Genomic DNA, 19,216 nt, shown 5'->3' with positions numbered 1-19,216 from the left:
TTTCAGTGTTTCAAAGACATCTGCAGAGATGTTCCACACCTCCAAAGTTCAGTCTTACAAGTTGGTTGCATTTTCTGTCTCTCCTGATCCCAATTACAAATTTTGATTCATCAGTCCATAAAACCAAAAAGTAAAGAGTGGGTAAATCAGAAATAAAATACACAAAAGGGTGGTGTCAGACTTTTACATAGTACTGAATTCCCAAAGCTTTTCATGATGATTTGTGTCTGGGGGCAGAACTGCAAACTGGATCGTTTATCACTGTTCCCTTAAAGCAGCAGATGGTGGTGAACAAAGAGTGGAATTGTCGCCATAAAAAGATGACCGGTCAATAATTCAATAACCACAGGCTAGGTCAACTATGTGGTAAACAAGAAAGAAACAAACAAGCCACATGAGAGGATCAGAAAAATCATAGGGATTAAAAAAAAGTCATGAAATCTAATAATTAATGGACGTTTCCTCAAGTACAAAAAGTTGCCACCTACAGTATAATGTGATCTTGATATAGGTCACTGAGGTTTTTAATGCACTAACAGATTAAAACTGACAAACGATATTACATGTTGAGCTCTATTAGATGTGTCTGATAAGGGAACAGTTAAATGGTGCAGGGCAAGGTCACTCCAGCACACAGACTGAAACACTGCTCTAGACCAAGAATACTCAACCCTGTTCTTACAAATTTATTCTTTTCAAACACTCAAAGGGGCTCTAAAATCCACATGGCCCTGGTGACCTTAATTAGCTGGTCTGCAAAACTGTAGGCACACCTAAACAGATACATCACCCCAAGTGCACGGCTGGAAAGCCTGACAGTCTGGAACTAGACTGCCCAAAGCGTGAGGGCAGTGTGGATGTTTGATTTGGCTTAAAGGTGGGCAATATGATGATATTTTATCATTATCGTGATAAATGTTATAACATACAACATGCTTTCCAGATCATATTGTGGATATTGTCTGTATTTAAAGATCACTAAGCAACTGCATGTTTCAAGAAAGCATATTTAGTCCTGTTTAACTGCAGTAAGTATGTAAAATGTTGTATAAAAATCATAGTGCCAGAGTTTTGATAGCAAGTGTGATCCTACAAGTGCACTGTATCTGTGTGTCACAATATTGTGATACATATCGTGCATCGTGAAAACATGATGATATTGTTTACATTTTTACTGTATCGTCCACCCCTAATTTGGCCTTTCAGAAAGTTACTCTAAACCAAGGGTCATCAATTTGAATCAGTTGGTCTCAGTCTTCAAACAGCTAGTTATACGAGGTGTGCTCCTGCTTGGCTGGAATAAAAACGCTACAGCCACACCGACAATTTGTGATTAAGACTGGTGACCCCTTCTCTAAACACTACCCCTTACCCAATAAGAGAACAAATCATTTTAATTATATATATTTATTAAAAATATTTTCCTTTTAAAATTATACATTAGTAACAAACTATTACAAAAAACATTTTACAACATGATTTGAAACCTACCTACTTTTACTTGCATGCTGTATATGTATATCAAAACATTGTACAAAATGTTTGGAAACCCCTGATCTAGACCAATATTGGCAATGTAGAATCAGCGTGTATTTCTATGCAAAATTTGGAATCAACTGTTATTTTTTGTAGCTTATTTTGAATAGTTCATATTTATATAATATAAACCAAACCTAAAAAGGTATTTTTTTAGTTTTATTTAGCATTTCAAGTAGTTTCCAAAACTTTGAGAGGCAGCGTTTGTGCATGATATGGCACCATTTTATGATGATTATTACACTAAAATTAATGTTCTCATGTTCAAAGTACTACAAAGTAGATTTAGAATACAGAGCACCTGACACAGTAAGGCACTGCTGAAGCTCTGCCCAGTCGTTAGTAATGAAAGAGCTGACCACTGACTGTAGGAGCAGAGAGGGAAAGTGATGGATGGCAAAATGTTCTGGCTTAATGCCTCTTAACTCTCTTACAGATTGGAGCGAGTGAGCCAAGGGAAATCCTAAAACAGACAGACAGACAGACAGACAGACAGAAAAACAAACACAAATAGAAAAGAGAGGGTCAGAATGAAGAACAGAGTTATAATCAGAGTTTGTCCAGAAACCAGAGGTTCCCAGTCTAGTTCCCAAGTACACAGAGAGCATATGGCTGTTTTTATATATAGAAAAATATGTTGGATTACAACAAAAAATGTGGACGGACTGGTTGTCCTCTTGGTTTGAACGGGATTGGTAACCTCTGCTTTTACTGTGAAAGTAAAATACCATGGCAAACATCAGTATTTAGAGGTATAACAAAATGAAGAAATAATGTTTTCTTACAGAAAATTCCGTTTGAAGTATCTGAAAGTGCTGAAGCATGTTTGGCCTATCATTTAAAATGTGGTCAGTACACATGCAGAGTCTATTCATCTGCATAAGCCTATTGCCCACACACACAGATTGAGGGTGTTCCACAGTCAATATGACACCCAATCCTTCAATTTGTGTTTGCCAGAACACACACAGCTTAACATAGCAGGTCACTCCTCTCAATAATAGGTCTACAAATAGCAAGGTCGGTGGGGTCAGAGGTGTTTATATGTGTTTGTGTAAGTGTGTATCTACTGGCCTGCAGTGTAATTAACACTTCACGTTTGCCAGAGACCTTTAATACTACAACAGCCACTACAGAGAATAACAGACAGTCCTTGTGTTGATTACTGCATCAATGAAAATTTGTTTTCAAATTGATGATTCATAGATTGATGCCAACAGATACATTCATGTACAAAAGTTTGGGCACCCCTGGGCAAATTACATTTTGCTGGTTTTCTAAGCAAAAATAAGTTAACACTCAGAGAATGTACATTTTTCATGTATAATTACCGTTTATTTAATGTAACATATTGGAAAAATAAAAAATAAATGAGGCCTGTTCTTTTTCCAATATGTTAAACTCAGCAAATAAGCAGAAATTTGCCCACAAATCTGAGGAAAAGTGTCATATTTAAATTTGATCCCTGTAACACCCAGCACACAACTTATTTTCACTTAGAAAATCAACAAAACAAAATTTGACTGAGAATTTTCAAACTTTTGCATAAGACTGTACAGGACACTTCTTAAAATTTAAAGTCAATGCGAATTTAGAATCACAGCGCATTTTTTATCCGTTCCGTGACATATTTCCGACTGCATTAGGGGATTAGAGGAGTTTTCAGGAACGTCTCTGAGCTAGTTGAGAATTTCACTCGACTTTATTCTCAACACTGAGAATAGAGGTTTTGTACTTGAGATTTGGTATACAAAGCAAAAGGGCCTAGTTTCTGACAAAGTAGCACTCTCTGAATTTTTGTACCGAGCATCAGTATTTTAGTTTTTTTTTTCTTGATTTAGTTTGGTTAATAACACAATTAATAGAATGTCCTATAATGCTCAATGTCACATATCTATGATGCACATTTGCATCCTAATGTACTGTGTCATAATTTATTGTTGTTGGGAAATCACCCAATTCTCAGTTACTTTTGTGTTTTTACCAGCTGCATTGATATGAGAAGTTTCAAATGATAGAAATAATAATGACTCCTATACAGACGTTTGCTTGAGATGTGTGCGTTAGTGTGTGCTGCAGGAAACCTGTTGCTTGCGGTCGGCTGCTGGGTCTATGAGCACATTGAGCAGGCTTGGCATGGCTGTGTCTCTCAGGCTTTGCTGTAGTGCACTGCGCAGCTCTTCCACTGTCCGCACCAAATACCCACAGCCTCCAAACGCACACATCACCTGTTCATACCGTGCCTCTGGCAGGAGCGTCACTGGAGGAGCTCTGAAACAAACGTACACACTAAGGCCCAATCCCATTTCACTCCTTGCCCTTACCACTTAGCCCTTAGCCCCCTGTTTTGCACGTTCACGTCTAGGATCTTAGATTAATGTCATTTCAATGTATTATGGTCGTTTTCTTCATAACAAGCATAAAAAAGTATGCTAATGTCTCGGTAGCTAGCTAACTTTCCTGTGCCACCTTAAACAGTCCAGCAGGATTGACGACTGAAGCGCCAGAATGTAACTGCTGCACCATTTAAAGTGGAGCGGGAAAATTCGAACAAAAAGCTGGCGAGTAGCTGACTTCAGCTTTGTATCACCAAAGAATTAGCGGTGGGCGATAATAAATAATTGTCTTATACTCCCGCTTTGAAAGCATACGATGCCTTACATGTAACTAAAGCCCAGCAGCGAGGTTTTTTTTTTTAATTTGGAGTTGTCCCATTTCGTAAGGCAAGATTTCAACCTCTTGTTTTCAAAAAGAAGAAATGGGATTGGGCCTAAGCATGTAAAAATCATGCATCTGAAGGTGTCAAGTTAAGCGCATAATTTTTTCCATTATAACACTATTATAATCCCACCTTCGTCGAAAAGAGTTTCTGGGGCAGTCATACCATATATTTTATCATATATTATGGTAAAAAGTCAATAAGTGGCACAGTGTCCATGCTGCAATATTCCTGGAGTAATTTTGCCCTAAGTGCACAACCAGAATCAAACCTGCAATCATATGAATCCTATTCAGCAGCTTTAGCAGCAGCCTGTCAGTCTGTCACAGAGGCACAAGACTCACACAGTGGTCATGTCTCCCATCTTCTCCATCTGCTTCCATGTCTCTGGATCCACCCCACTGTAGATGCCGTTATTGTTGATGACAATTATGATAACTGGCAGCTTATATCTGTAAAAAGTAGTGTATTAAACATTTTGTAAGCAAACATGCAAACTGTACAGTTTATACACACAAAATACAAATATAGGCACACCTAAAGTGATGGTACATATATTTAAGCACTTCTGAAGAATATATAAATGGTTAAGCTTTTTGTGCAGCTCTAGGGATGCACCAATATGAGAATTATGTGCCGATGCTGATATGCAATCTGCAGACGCCGATACATAAACATCCATAAAAGGTAGAATTTGGGACCAGATTTACCTGTATTAGCATTATAGAGAAATACGACTTATTTCTTCACAGAGTTTCAAAAAATTAAAATTAATATAATAAATAAAACACAGATGCTTTAGCACAGTAGCCCAGCATCACCTAAACATACTGCTCTTCCAGAGTACAATAAATATGTTATGAAATATTGGTTTAAAATATCATCAGTCTGATCATTTTTTAGTATTTATCTGCCAACACCAATATTCAATACCACACATGTTAATTGGACCTGAAATTGTGGTCCCAAATACAGCCTGACAAACTTTTAGTTCAACTGCAACCCGACCTAAAACGGCATCTTGACCTGAGAAAAACTGTCGAAATCGGACCACAGCCATGTCATCAAGTTTTGATTCCAAAACTGACCCAATTCCAAAAAAACGATTTTGACACTGTGGTTACACCAAAGTTAATAAAAACAAAAAAGAGGGAAAAAAATAATGATAATAGACTACAGTAGCAGTAGCCTCAAAAATGGAAGCTTTTGCAGTTTTGTTATTTTAAAAGCAATTTTTTGGCTGTAAATGCGATTTAATAAACCTATAGCAAAAACTACCAAACCACATCAAGAACAAAGTTAGCTTACCACTTTCTAAGCAGAAACTCAAGCATGTTCATGTTCTCTGATTTAAGCAGGCTTCTGAGTGGTTTTACCATGTAACATGCCGTAATGAAAGGGGCTGCAGACAGAAGCAGCCCTCAGTTTTTGCAGCTCTTCTTTCAGAAAACATGGCATCTATGTAGCCACATGGTGTAGATTTATTGGAAAGTGGCCCTCGCTTGCATGCTGACACAAGTGGATGATAGTACACTGCACACAATCTCAGAATCCTATCCATTTTGTTTGCTGTTTATTTCCTGCACATCTATTTTCTGACGAACATGGGCCTCATGGACCTTGTTGATAAAGTCTGTCAAGAATACAAGTGGGTGATTCCAGCAGGAGAAAATTAAAAACTGATTTAAGTAGTGAAAGTTGGGGGGCCAGTATTACGTGAAGAGAAAAACTGAAACAGGGGAAGCAGGGGGTAAATGCAGGGTAAAATCTCTTAAAACGGCAAGCTGTGAAAACCTGAACATGAAATTTTAACCCAATACATATTTGAAAAATGACGCTTGAGTGCGAACCGAGCAGTCGTGTCCCATCAAACAAATATTTGTTTAGTGTCTTTAGTATGCGTCCAGAATGTTTGATAAGTAGGAAGTATAAAAATATGTCAGAATGCAGAGTTATGTGAAAGACGATGATTGCTGCTGAGTGGATACCTGCACATGGTTTCTACTTCCATGCCTGAGAATCCAAAGGCACTGTCTCCCTCCACACACACCACTCTCTGTCCTGTCTGCTGGGCTTTCTCCAGTACTGCTGCTGCAATGGCAAAACCAGGCCCCACTCCCATAGTGCCAAAAGTCCCTGCATCCAATCTGAAGAAGAGCCCATAGCATGACATTGTAGCTTTTAAGTTTCAGCATATTTTCAAAGTTTTTTACTTTACGGAGCCAAATCCACAACTATGAAGAAGTTCACAGCTGAAATGTCACTGAACTCAGAAAGCAGAGAGAGACCTGTGTCGGGGAAAGTGGTTGAGTAGCATGGTGCGGCCGATGTCCATGGTGTTGGCTCCCTCACTCACAATGATGCAGTCTTTGGGCAGGAGCTCAGCAATATGGTGGAATGCTGTGTAGTAGTTCATGGGCAGAGTGGCACGGAGAACAAGAGCCTGCAAATAAGCGGAAAAAAAGCAGACTGTCATGCAAAGCAAAAAATAGGTAGTAACATTTTATAGTAGCTACATATACATGAATCCTTTATGTCAGATTCATTAACAAAACTGTAACCCTTCAATACAATTACATAATCATTTTGAAACATTTATTAAATACATTAATTCAAGAGTAACAAGCATATATTTTAATATATTGACTCATTCAGTGACGGATAGTGTATATATGTCATGATAAGTTCATGAAAAAACACACCTTTTCATGGAATAAACACAATGCTAAGCAAAAATACATATTTAATATTCATACTGCAGCCAACACTTCTTATAATACTGTTCAAAAAGCATTCATGCTTGACACAAAAATGTAGCAAATTCATAACATTTCATATTCCTATACCTTATATTAACCTGTGTAAGGGTTTCACAAAATATTTACTAATATTTCATAAAGTAATCATTTTCAACCCTTAGCTGCATATCTCATGAGTAAGCTTGCTGTGCATTTAGTATCATACATTGTTCATGTAGATTTTAATCAATTTATGGACATATTATGGTGCATATACTAAGCATCATTGAGTGAGTTTTCAATCCATTATATTATATACTCATTATGAATAAATGATTCAATGACCATTTCAAAATTATTGTGTAATTGTTAGTGTTACTGAACTGTTTATGAATATGCCATGAATGCTTCACGTACATGCAGTAACTGTAAAACGTTACTGAAAAGAAAAACATCAATGTAGACCTGTTCTTTGTCAACTACATTAGTAGCTCAACATACCTTTGATATCTGAGCATTGGAAGCCATCTTTTCTCTCAGAGTGATCCACCACTCAGTGTCTGATGGGTATCTCCATCTGTCTGACTTCAGGCTCTCTACCAGCTAGAATTCGGTAAGGTAAAAGGGTATAAGGACATGGTATTAAAATATGCCCATATTGTCGCTGCCGTAAGAAAACATTGTATCTCAACAGGTAACTGAGAATGAAAAAAATGTTCTTAACTTCTATACATCAGTCTTCTTATTAAACTTGAAGGGTTGCATTTCACAATTAATTCTAGCCTATTCATCATGAAACGTTCACATAACATAAACGGCAGCTGGCATTTTCAAAGGTGTAACAAAATAAAATGGAAAAAAGGACTATATGAGTTTTTCCTATGACAGCAATGTTATAAAAGATAACATGATTGCTGCTGTGGTGTAGATACCTGGCCCACTACAGCCCTCACGTCTCCCAGCAGTGCTGCTGCAGCTCTAACATTATTACTCAACTCCTCTGCACACACATCCACCTGCACACAGATCATGGATTTAGTGATATTACATGTACTTCAGCCGTTCATACACAACAGATCCACCCAATCTTTTAATCCAGAATACAAGCAGAATCCAGAATGATACTCATGTAATGAGCTTGCAGTAAGACAATTCACCAGAAATAGGTGTCATATTTTCCTTTGAATAAATTCATTTGCTCGCAAAATAATCTGGGATTACCTGAGAAAACCTGAAAACTGAGAATGACTATGCTGACCATATTGAACGGCATGTAAAACTGCCCTTAATGTAAATGCTAAAAGTATTATATAACCCGTAACTGCACAAAAGGTGTTGGACTTCAGTGCACCATTCCTCTATAACACTGAGTGCTAACAGAGAATCAAGTCTGATAGTTTAAAAGTTTGTTTGTTTTTTCAAATGTGTCCACAATTTAGTGAGTGGCTGAAGCTAAATCTACATGTACACTCTTAACTAGTGGGAAAGCCTGCAAAGAAGGCCTAATTATTTCCTGGAACTAAAAAATACATGGCTTTTGTATTTAACTTCTGCAAGTATTGTAAAGTGCTCATCACTGAAGGATTCAATGTAAAACTGCAAATACAAAGAAATATGTATGTTAATATACTTACAATTGTTACAAGCTGAAAACAAAAACTACAGAATCTAGAACAATCCAAAAATGCTTTTGCGCACCAGTGTTAACATACTGTTAGAAACCTCACAGGGACGCTAGCAGAAATTAGCATCATTGTAGAGGTGGGTTTTTTTTTCTTGTCTTTACTTATGGTCTGAACTGAAGGCCTAGCACTAACAATGGCTGTTTGCCACTGCTCTTAACCTACCTGAATTACTTTTACATTACGGCTGAATCTGGGTGGGAAGCCAAAGTGCAGGATCCAGTTGAGTCTGGCTCCCAGAAGCAACACCACATCTGCCTGCAGTAGAGCTCTGAACACAGATGCAGTTTTCAGTAGGTTTTTAGAAAAAGATTAATAACAAAGGATTATTTAATCAAAAACACACAGTGAATCACAGTGCAAGGTTAAAGACTAGTGTGCATTATTTTAGATAAATAGACAGACAGACACACAGATGTACTTTAGTGATCTCTGAGGGGAAGTCTGCAAAAAATAGTTTACTTTTGTAAGATTGTATGAATATGCTGATTTATGAAAACCCTCACTTGAACTTGTAATTTCCACAGATGTTTACTGCACACAGTAAGAAAATGTGTGATTGGTTAGAGATTTTATCTGCACCTGGATCGAGCAGCAGCCACACAGTTAGGGTGGTCATCAGGAAGCACTCCTTTCCCCATTGGTGTGGGCAGATATGGTATCCCACTCAGTTCCACCAGCTCTTTAATCTCATTCTCTGCTCGGCCATATGCTGCACCTACATCAAGGATAACACACTATTTACATATTTAAATAAGGTACAGTACTATTCACAGTGCTACAGCTGCACCAGATTACAATTCATTCAGTGCAGACAAGGACACCACCTCATGTGGTCACTTTTCACTTTCATGATGTGAAATATGCTGTCCTACTAAAAGTACAGTAATAATGCTTTTACTGTAAAATGTAATGCCTCTATATACAACTTTGCTGAGAACAGGCATTAGAGACATTCGCTCTTTACCACTTTCTGACAAGTATTAAGGTCATCCATTTGTGAGTGTCATCCTCAGTCAAGAAAAGGTTTTGATAAATATGTGCTTTTCTTTACTGCAGTATTGCCTTCAGTGCTCACTGCATAAAGTTGCTTTTAGAAATTTTAGTTGCGCTCCATGTTTAATTAAATGAATCTCATCCTCTTCTGAATGTCCTGCAGCCTCTTCCACAGTAAAAATGGTATACTTTATAGACTGACCTTTTCTAAAATAAAACTAGTGTGCACATCTTCCATATAGTTAAATTTTATCTGCAGTTAGAGATGATGTCTCAATACTTTCGTGCAAGAGAAGAAAATATGAGGTGGAAATTCACTTCTTTCACTATCACCTTTGCCAATGATGATCAGCGGTCTCTGAGCCTGTTTAAGAACTCTGACAGCCTCTGAGATTTCTTGACTGCTTGCCAAACTCGCTGGCGGAGGGGGACAGCAGGATACAAACCTGAAGCAAAAGTAAAAGTAAGAGGGTTGAATCAGTGAGAGAAACCCAAATGCATCCCTCTCTCTGCATACACAACTCAACTGTTCTTTTTTACTGCTATTTTTAATTAATGACAGGTTATTATACATACTCTGACAGCGGCAAGACTTGTGACCAGCAGTGTGGTCAGCTGCACATGATAAGCAAAGTATGAAAAAGGCCCTGTACATACAGACAGAGCTGGGGACACTGCACCACCTAGTGGCCAGAGCTGAAATTGCTTTATAGAGTTGGAAAATAATACAATTTGAAAGTTTTTTTTTTTATTATTATTTGGTAAAAGAGTGTGACTAAAAAAAATATTTGACATTTATTTTCTTAAAACACTGAAAGTTTGGGTTATGTAATTGCTTTTACTAGGGCACCTGTTCTTCCTACAGCAGGAGTAATCAATTCTGGTCCAAGAAGGCTGGTGTCCAGCACAGTTTAGTCATTTCAAACATACCTACTAAAACAGGAGAGTCTGAGCAGGGAAATCACCAAACGGTGCTGGACACCAGCCCTCCAGAACCCGAACTGATAACCCCTGTCCTATATTCTCCTTTTTTGTCTCTGTTCCCTTGGAGCTCATCCCAGCAATCTCTAGCTAATTTAAAACACAATTTGTTTATTTAATAAAACTAAAACATCCGCTACAGATGAAGCTGTTAGCTGCGGCGTGAAGAAAGAGCACAGTGGAACTTATCTTTAATTACAATGTGAATGATACTGGTACCTGTTCATATCACTAGGCTACCAGTGTTTGCATTAATTACATTCTGCCTATGCTTCTACAGCATGGTTGCTGGTTCACCTGACATTGGTCCGGTCCACTCTGGCATTCACCATGTCTCCAGGAATGTCTATGTAGCATGCTCCTGGACGACCATAAATGCTGCTCCTTACAGCCTAACAAAAATAGGTGTCAAAACATCCAATTTATCATCTTTTTTCTCCACAAGAAAAAAATGTATCACTAAGGGCAGACACCTATGTCTAGAAAAAGTACAATAAAGATACTAAAATAGGAAAAATAATCTAACTTCACCTTTTCAACTACTGCTGGAATCATGGCCAGACTGCTTGGACGGGCAGAAAACTTGCTGTAAAGGCGACAGGCTTCCACCTGATCAAGACCAAAAGAGAATAACTGACTTTTGCTGAGACAAAGTCAACATATAGAGCTCAAAATATGTGTGTAAATTACAAAACAAACCTGAGGGAACTCTTGAAATGCTCCAGTGGTCTCCTGGTTCTGATCAGAGGAGCCTCCAATGACTATTACAGGCCTGTAATTAAACAAGAACACAGTGTTACTGATGTGGAAAAGTCCTAAAAGGAAACAAACAGACAAACTAAGTCTATGAGGTGTGTCACTTCTAAAATTCCTAATCAATTTGTGTGTAGCACACAGAATGACCTTCTAAAACATTGAGTTTTTCAAGTGTATCTGCATTACCAGCAATTCATATTAGCATTGGCCATTCCACCAAGTGCATGGATCAGTCCAGGTCCTGACACAACCAGACAAACTGCTGGACTGCCAGAGAGAGGCAAAGAGGAAGTCTTACATACAACAAAAAGCAAAAGAATTTAGTGTGATGGGACATGAAGCAAACACGTACCGTCCTGTCAAATATCCAATTGCAGAAGCAGCGTAGCAGGCCTGTTGAACAAGAAACGATAATGGTAAAGGATAGTGGCTGCGTTCAATACAAAAAACAGAATCCCCTAATTGAAAGGCTGTGAGGTGAGGTGGTCTTACTGCTTGTTCATTGCGCATTCCCACATACTTGATACCGGCAGCTTGAGCAGCCATGGCCACCTCAATGATGGGCACACCGACAATGCCAAACATGTACTCCACATTCTGCAACAAAAAACATTACTATACAGTAAGCAAACAGTGATTTACAACAGTTTCAACAACTCTAAAAAGTGATATTCAAAACAGTGTATCAAAACTTAAAACTCTCAGTCTCTTCTAAAGGCTTTGTTTGCCGTCTTTCAGGAAAAAAAAAACATGGTCAGTGATCAGAATAGGTATCTGGGTGCATCCTATCCTAGAGTAAAGTGGGAGGGCTTATTTCATATATGATCTATAAAAATGAAAAAAAATATATAAATATGAGAAGTAGACATATGAGATCAGTTTTTTATGGTTTATTACTCAGTTGCATGTTTTTCTAAAATCAATATTTTGCACAAGAAGGTGCTACTTTGCAAATGCTTGTTTTGAAATAACATCTGTACTTTTTCTGAGGTAAACCAATCTGCGTAGGATAGAAGCGCAGCTTTTTAGAATCAAGACATTTTACCCCTTTTGACACATTTAAGTCTTGACCTCAGAATGAGCAATCATATCAAATTTCAAAACAGATGCCTACTATACAGGTAAGAAAGGGGTGGAACTTGCCTTTTCAGTATATGAGTGCAGGCTACAGAAATCAGCTGACCAATTATGGAAAATTGTAAATGTAAGAACAGTGATATTATAGTAAAACACAAGCTTTCATGCAATAAAATTAATGATACCTGTGTAAAAAATAAATGAATACAAATATTTTGCATGACATGTTATCCAGCTTATTTCTGCCAGACTGCAGTCTCCTGATTTCCCCAAGCCTATCTAGCTAGAAAACCTTTGTTTCTATTGTGATAGGATCCTCAGTAAATTTGTTTGAGTGAACATTATTCTGGTGGACACCTGCTCTCTCATTCTTCTCCTTCTGCTCATCCAATATTTCTTTTGAAATCAAGGGTATTAATGGGTATTTTGTTCTTCCTTTGCTGCAGCCTTCACTCATCTGGGAACGTTTTACAATAGATACTGGAACATTGTTGTGAGGATGTGATTGTATTCAACCCCAGGATCATTAGTGAGGTCAGGTACTGACATTGGATGATGAGTTCTGGATCACAAACTCCACTCCAACTCATACCAAAGGTGTTGGATGGAGCTCCATCACTCCAGAGAACACACTTCCATGCTTCACAGCCCAATGATGGGAGGCTTTATACCCTCCAGCTGACTCTTCGAATTGGGCATGGTGACCTTAGACTCATGTGCAACTGGGGATTATACAAGCTGTGTGTGCGCAACTGAACACCTGCGTCAGTAATTGGTGCACCTTAAGTAGGGCTGAACAATTTCAGCAAAATATCTAATTGTGATTTTTCTGACCAGTATTATGATGGCTTTGTATTAATTGTGGTCATTTCTTGCCAAGAACAACATATACAGTTTTACTGGTTTAAGGCTTTAACGCTGAATATAGTGCACAGACTGCCAGTTAGTTGTCGTTGTGATGTCACAGCGCAGACGTGTGGTTGCTTGGTCTAATGTTAACTCATCAACAAGCAGTTTAAAAGCTGTGTTATAAGGTTAAATTTCCACTCTTAAAACTTGCATTTTATAATAAAAAGTTAAGCTTTTCTATTTGAAACTTAAACTCTTTTCAAATTGCGATTTCGATATTGAACGATTAATCTTTCAGCCCTACCTTAAAGTAGCTGAATTCCAATCTTTGGATACTTTTGGACTCATAAGCTGCGTCCAAAACCAAATACTAACGTTTCTATACTACACGTACTACACTAATGGACTTCTATTGATGGTATATCTACTGTTTTTGACAAACCAGTATTGCATGTATGGAAGTATGCGCTTTTAGACGCAGCCATAATATACAACCACCACGAAGCTCAGATACAGAAGCAACTGCAATGCACACGCTATCTTAGAAAGGTTAAAATGGGTATCTTGTAATTTGCTGAGGTTAGCGTTAGCTAGTCAATGAGCATTGCAATGGACCTGGCTGAACCTGAGCACTGTGCCAAAGGTGCCAAAGGTGAGTTGGATAACTTTTTGTTCCAGTTTAATTTATCGAAGGACCCGGGTAAACTGATTAGTTTACAGCGTGTTCTGAGTTTATTAACTAGGTATTTGACTTCCTTTCAGATTGAAAAAAAAGTTGCTAGTTGTTCTAGTTGAGCAGCTGTGATGTCGATAAACAGCCACAAAGAACACAACCAATGAATCAATAAATCACTATGACTGATCTTCTGTCTTAGCTAACTAGCCAGCTAAGCTAGTTAGCTTTTAAAGCTAATTATTTCTCACATTCTCGGCGTAACTAGACAGTCGCGAAACCGCGCTGGATTAGGAGTGAAAGATTTACAGTGTTATTGCACTAACCTGAGACTTCAGCGCCTCAGCGATAATCTGAGCTCCTGTCACTGTTTCTGCCATCTTGCTTTTTGCTCGGCGGTTAAACCAGCCAAAACGCTGTTAAACTTGCCGCACGCCAAATGTGGGTGCGCGGCTACTACACGTTTAGCGGTAAGAGCTAACATTAACAGAGAGCTCAACTCGGAGAGAAAAGAGAAGTACTCATTATAACAGACTTAAACATTTGGGTTATTAACTGTAACTAATAATTCTCCTTTAAATGTACTGCAGAAGCATTGTAACATCAGATGTTTACTTTAATAATTTATCTTTGTCTTGTTGACAGTTGTACTCAGGGCTGGTTCTGAACAGTAGGGGCTCTAAAGGAGCTCCACACATATTATCAAGTGTTTAAGAAAGAAAAGTGTTTAATACACATTTCTATCAGTTCAAAAGTAAGTTTAAGTAAATAAATCTTCAGTTATATGAAGGACAGCTAAGCATTTAACCACCAGTATAGTATCCAAAAAGCACCAAAAAGGGTTCTGTTATTTGTTAAGCTTGTGCAACAATAGCAGAACCCTTGTTGGTGCTATATAGAACCATATACAACAGATTCTCTATCAATCTGAAGAAACATCTCACCATGCAAAGAAATTTTGTTCTACATATAGAACTCATGGTTCTAAATAGAACCATTTACTTTACTAAAGAACCCTTAAAGAACCATCTTTTTTAAGAGTGTAGCTAATAATATTCAGTGCAAAACTAAAGAAACAAACATCGGACATGACTTGGCTGATAGACTACACAAGGGATAAGTGTAAATTGGATTTTTCACTGAACAATCTTTTTCATTTACTGTAGACAGTATGAGGTCTATTAGCCACAGTATGGACTTGACAGTTTAATGTGTACAGATGAGAATGTTAAATGTTTGTTAGGGGTGGGAATCTCTAGGCACCTCACGATTCGATTCGATTAAGATTCAGAGGCTGCGATGCGATTATAAAATGATTATTGATGCATCTCGATGCATCTATTTTTCTATACAGGATTTCAATTTTCTCACTGTCTGAGGACTTGGTACTTTTAAAGCAAAGTATTTGTAATGATCCATAATTAATTTACTTCCAATATCTTTCATTAATAAAACAAATGGAAGTGATGTGGCAAGTGAACTGGAAGGCAAGCAAGCAAGCAAAGTTTTTTTATGTATCGCTTTTTACAACAGGTGTTGTCACAAAGCAGCTTTACAGAAAGAAAAAAAATCAGCATTACAGAAAGAAAATCCGGGTCTGAGCCCCCATGAACAAGCCAGTGGCGACAGTGGCAAGGAAAAACTCCCAAGAGAAGGAGGAAGAAACCTTGAGAGGAACCAAGACTCAGAAGGGCAACCCATCCTCCTCTGGTCAACACCGGATAGCAAACATTTTAGTAGCGGTATTATAGTACGAAGCGGGAAAAACAGGTGGGGCAATGGTTAATTTGATTAGTTTATGATTCTCCAGCGGCAGCAGCAGCATCTGAGGGTGAGGATTGCACAGCGTTGTACAGCATGAAGCTCAATGGTGCTCAAGCCGGTCCAGAAGGCTGGCAAGCAGTGGCACCCGATCAAGGCAGAAGAGGCAACAGCATCAGACGCACAGGATGGGCAGCTGTTCAACTCGGCAAAGAAAGGAAACAGACAGAGAGTCAGTTCTGTAATGAGTGACTGATCACAGATTACAGGCTCTCATTCACTGCTCTTGTTTGGAGCACATGAGACACTGGCTGCCATTCATCTGTGATAAAATGCAGTTACGGTGACATAAGATCCAGTGGCATCAGATGTCCATGCAGCACGTTACAGCTGTCCTACCCGTTTTCTTTTATATTTTTTTGATTTTGTAACTTCAGTTTTGCTCTCATTGTAGAGAGTGGGGGGATCGCTGTGTCAGTAAAATATCTTTGAGACAGGACACTGTATCTCAGCTTTAAAGTGCGCAACATAGCGCGAAAGCCCTGGTTCTCAATGACTCAGAACTGGCGTACAGACTGCAGGTCACATAACAACGCAGTCTCGCCTGGCTAGTAGCTAACAAAAAGGCAAAGAGAGAGATTTAAGATGAACATTTGGAGATGAATGGACTTATTCGCATTTATAAGCAGCGGAGTTGGTTTCCTGGAATGTTAAATCTGCAATGACAGACTGTCAAACACTTAAAAGTTGTGAAGATGAAGTCAGCTTCTCTTTCGAATTCTCCTGTTCCACGTTGAATGGTGCCGCATTTACATTCTGGCGCTCCAGGCAGAATTTAAGGTGTAATGGAAAAATTTGAACAAGAAGCTTGCAAATGAGGAGCAACTTCAGCCTCGTAAAACAATCAAATGTTGAGAGACATTTTACAAGAAATTGTTCTACTTTTGAGGAAAAGTTTTCTGGTGGAGATGGGAGGAAAGTGGCTATAGCTAAAGCTTAAAGCAGAGCAAAGTAAGTCTGTGTTTTCGTTTATATTTTTTAACCTATACTAGGACGTTATCACATACTGAGACATATTGGGCATAAAATGTTGTCGCTCCCAAGGTGGTTTGATCTTTTTTGAAAGGACAAAATGGCTCTTCTTAATATTTGGATTGTCGACTCCTGACCCAACCTAGCTTTTAATGCAGAGGGTGCTGGTCGGATTTCTCGCTCATCCGCCACAGACTGTCTGGGCGCTGCACTTCCGCACTCCCAAGTTCCGCCTTTTGCATTCCGTCAACATTATGTTATAAATTAATAATTTAGAAAATCGATTTTTGACATTTGTGAATCGATTCAGAATTGTTCATGTCCGCATCGCGATGCATTTAAGAATTGATTTCTTTCAGTTCGATAGACTTGCATGAAGTCTGAGCGTGTCTGGGACCCTGGAGTAAGGACCACTTCGGAAAAGTTGAAAGGGTGGAAGATCTTCTGCAGAATATTGTCATATCTCTTTATCTTTCTTTTGCCTCCTTGTCTAGAATAGCGAACCTAAATATATGCGTTCCCTGGCAATTCTCATGATTATGGAAATATTCAGCAGACATTTCGTGGCAATCTTCAGTGTCTATGTCCCAGTGCAGAGGGACAATCATCCCCTGAACAAGCCTTTAAAGATGATAGAAGTGCATAGTGTGAGGGGAATACTCCATTTTAAAATGCTGTTGTTTTTTTTTACTGACTGAGAAACATATTTCTTTCAGTCACACTACTCAGTGTGAGCTAAAAGAACAAACTATTCCCAGGATGAAGAAGAAAGAAGAGAACAGAATTTTACCAGAAGTCAGTGGTTGACTTTGGCTCTATGAGTTTGCTCCTGAGGGAAAACAGCAGTGTGGACAGACACGTTTCATTTGTGGCAGTCATAAGGCATTGAAAAGAGCTCTCATTCTCTCTTCTTGGTTTTTGTCCAAAGATTAGAGGAAAAAATAGATAAGGTGAAACAAAATCTCAGCCTTAGAAGTCTTAAAAGACTAGTCTTCCTTAGAAATCTCAAACTTTTCTGTTTGACTACCTCTATTGAACCTTACTTTTTCTCATCAAAGGCACATGTTTCAGTGGAGTTTTCTTGGCATCAGAATGTCTGCCTTGACTTGGTCTAACATGTTGGTCTGAGCTTTTTGAAAATAAATTATTTTTCTAGGGTCAAATCTGTGGTTGGTGTAGTGTAGTGGGTGACACCTCTGACTTCTGCGCTGTAGACTGGGGTTCAATCTCTGCCTGGGTAAGCACCCTCCACTATACCAATAAGAGTCCTTGGGCAAGACTCTTAACACTACCTTTGCCTACCTGTGTAAAATGATCAAATTGTAAGTCGCTCTAGATAAGAGCGTCTGCCAAATGCCGTAAATGTCAAATCCATGATGCACCTTCAAGCCAACAAATTTTAAAGCACATAATATTTCGATTAAATGTCTATATGATTCTGCATTATTTCAATTTTAATCATTTTCTATGTTTTCTAATTCAGCAGAATGGTGATAATAAGGGATTTTTGTCATTTTGTGTAGACGAAATGGACAACAATATTAAATAACACCAAAAATGTTGTATAAACAAAACTGAAGCATCTACTATGTGTCCAGAGACTTACAGACACATATAACATTTAAATAATTCATAAATTCATAAAAATGAAACAACTAACCTTGTTTAAAATCTTCTGTAGCTGAAGGGCAGCGTATCCATAAGTATGAACCTTAGGAAACTCCCTACAAGTCCAAACCCAAACCCCACAAAACCACATGAGCGCTGTTATAGGCCTGAACACTGATTTTTCTTTCCTTTAATAATAAGACAGTGCAAACCACAGCAGCCATGTCTACTTTGGAAGGACTTTGGAGGAGCTGTGGAGAAACGTGATCCATTAGGTGGCATACAGAGTTTGGTGGAAGTTTTTTGTGGACCCAAGAGCAAGCTCCTATAAGACCCACTGACATGAGTATATGGCTCTCTGTGTTCTTGAAAATGATCTTACTCTGATTCTGCCAGTTGCCTTTTAGCAACAGTAGTAATTAGAGGTGGGTAATCCAGGTCCAAAAAGTAAAAACCCTAGGATTTTGTTCCAACTGCCTAAACACCTTTTCTGCTGGTTTGAGCAAATTAGAGAAGTCAAGCAGTTGGAACAAAATCCTGGGGAGGGTTTTTACTTTTTGGACCTGGATTACCCACCTCTAGTAGTAATTTATATGGAAAACATATGAACACATATGATACATATTTAAAGAGGTTCAAAGCTTTTCCTCCAGCAAAATTCATGTGCAGTTCAGACCAGATGTTATGCAAAGCAAGCATGCAAACCATGCTGAATCTCCCAAGATTTTGGCTTGATTTACTAAATGGTTTCACCAAAGGGCTTGTCATCTGTTTTCAAAAGTCTTGCCATTGTTGTGGCTTCTCCTTT

General features: G+C 38.4%; 1 protein-coding gene across 2 annotated transcripts; it reads right to left on the bottom strand.

The window, feature by feature from the left end:
• Positions 1 to 70: 70 nt before the first annotated feature.
• Positions 71 to 14,443, bottom strand: hacl1 (2-hydroxyacyl-CoA lyase 1). 2 transcript variants are annotated; one of them, XM_036582900.1, is made up of 17 exons: positions 14,334 to 14,358; positions 11,901 to 12,005; positions 11,761 to 11,801; positions 11,595 to 11,670; positions 11,352 to 11,424; positions 11,184 to 11,261; positions 10,950 to 11,044; positions 10,005 to 10,117; positions 9,258 to 9,393; positions 8,841 to 8,946; positions 7,926 to 8,009; positions 7,495 to 7,596; positions 6,544 to 6,698; positions 6,244 to 6,402; positions 4,600 to 4,707; positions 3,621 to 3,807; positions 71 to 1,999 (listed from the first exon to the last, which is right to left on the bottom strand). In XM_036582900.1, exons 4-17 carry the CDS (start codon positions 11,618 to 11,620, stop codon positions 1,967 to 1,969), a joined length of 1,455 nt encoding a protein of 484 aa, XP_036438793.1. In that variant the 5' UTR covers positions 11,621 to 11,670; positions 11,761 to 11,801; positions 11,901 to 12,005; positions 14,334 to 14,358; the 3' UTR covers positions 71 to 1,966. The 2 variants fall into 2 exon arrangements, with proteins under 2 accessions (XP_036438793.1, XP_036438786.1); XM_036582893.1 differs by having other exon boundaries at positions 73 to 1,999; positions 11,595 to 11,675; positions 14,334 to 14,443.
• Positions 14,444 to 19,216: the final 4,773 nt, after the last annotated feature.

The sequence above is a fragment of the Colossoma macropomum genome, unplaced genomic scaffold (genome assembly GCF_904425465.1).
Source record: "Colossoma macropomum unplaced genomic scaffold, Colossoma_macropomum, whole genome shotgun sequence".
Classification (NCBI taxonomy): domain Eukaryota; kingdom Metazoa; phylum Chordata; class Actinopteri; order Characiformes; family Serrasalmidae; genus Colossoma; species Colossoma macropomum.
Note: the sequence above shows the minus strand (reverse complement) of the source record. Positions and strands in the feature narration are given on the sequence as shown.

Coding starts and splice junctions, on each gene's coding strand:
- hacl1 (XM_036582893.1), bottom strand. CDS start 14,387: ATGGCAGAAACAGTGACAGGAGCTCAGATTATCGCTGAGGCGCTGAAG. Junction 12,006..14,333: donor CTGAGGCGCTGAAGTCTCAG/GTTAGTGCAATA, acceptor TTTTTGTTGCAG/AATGTGGAGTACATGTTTGG. Junction 4,708..6,243: donor GAAGTAGAAACCATGTGCAG/GTATCCACTCAG, acceptor TACTTTTTACAG/ATATAAGCTGCCAGTTATCA.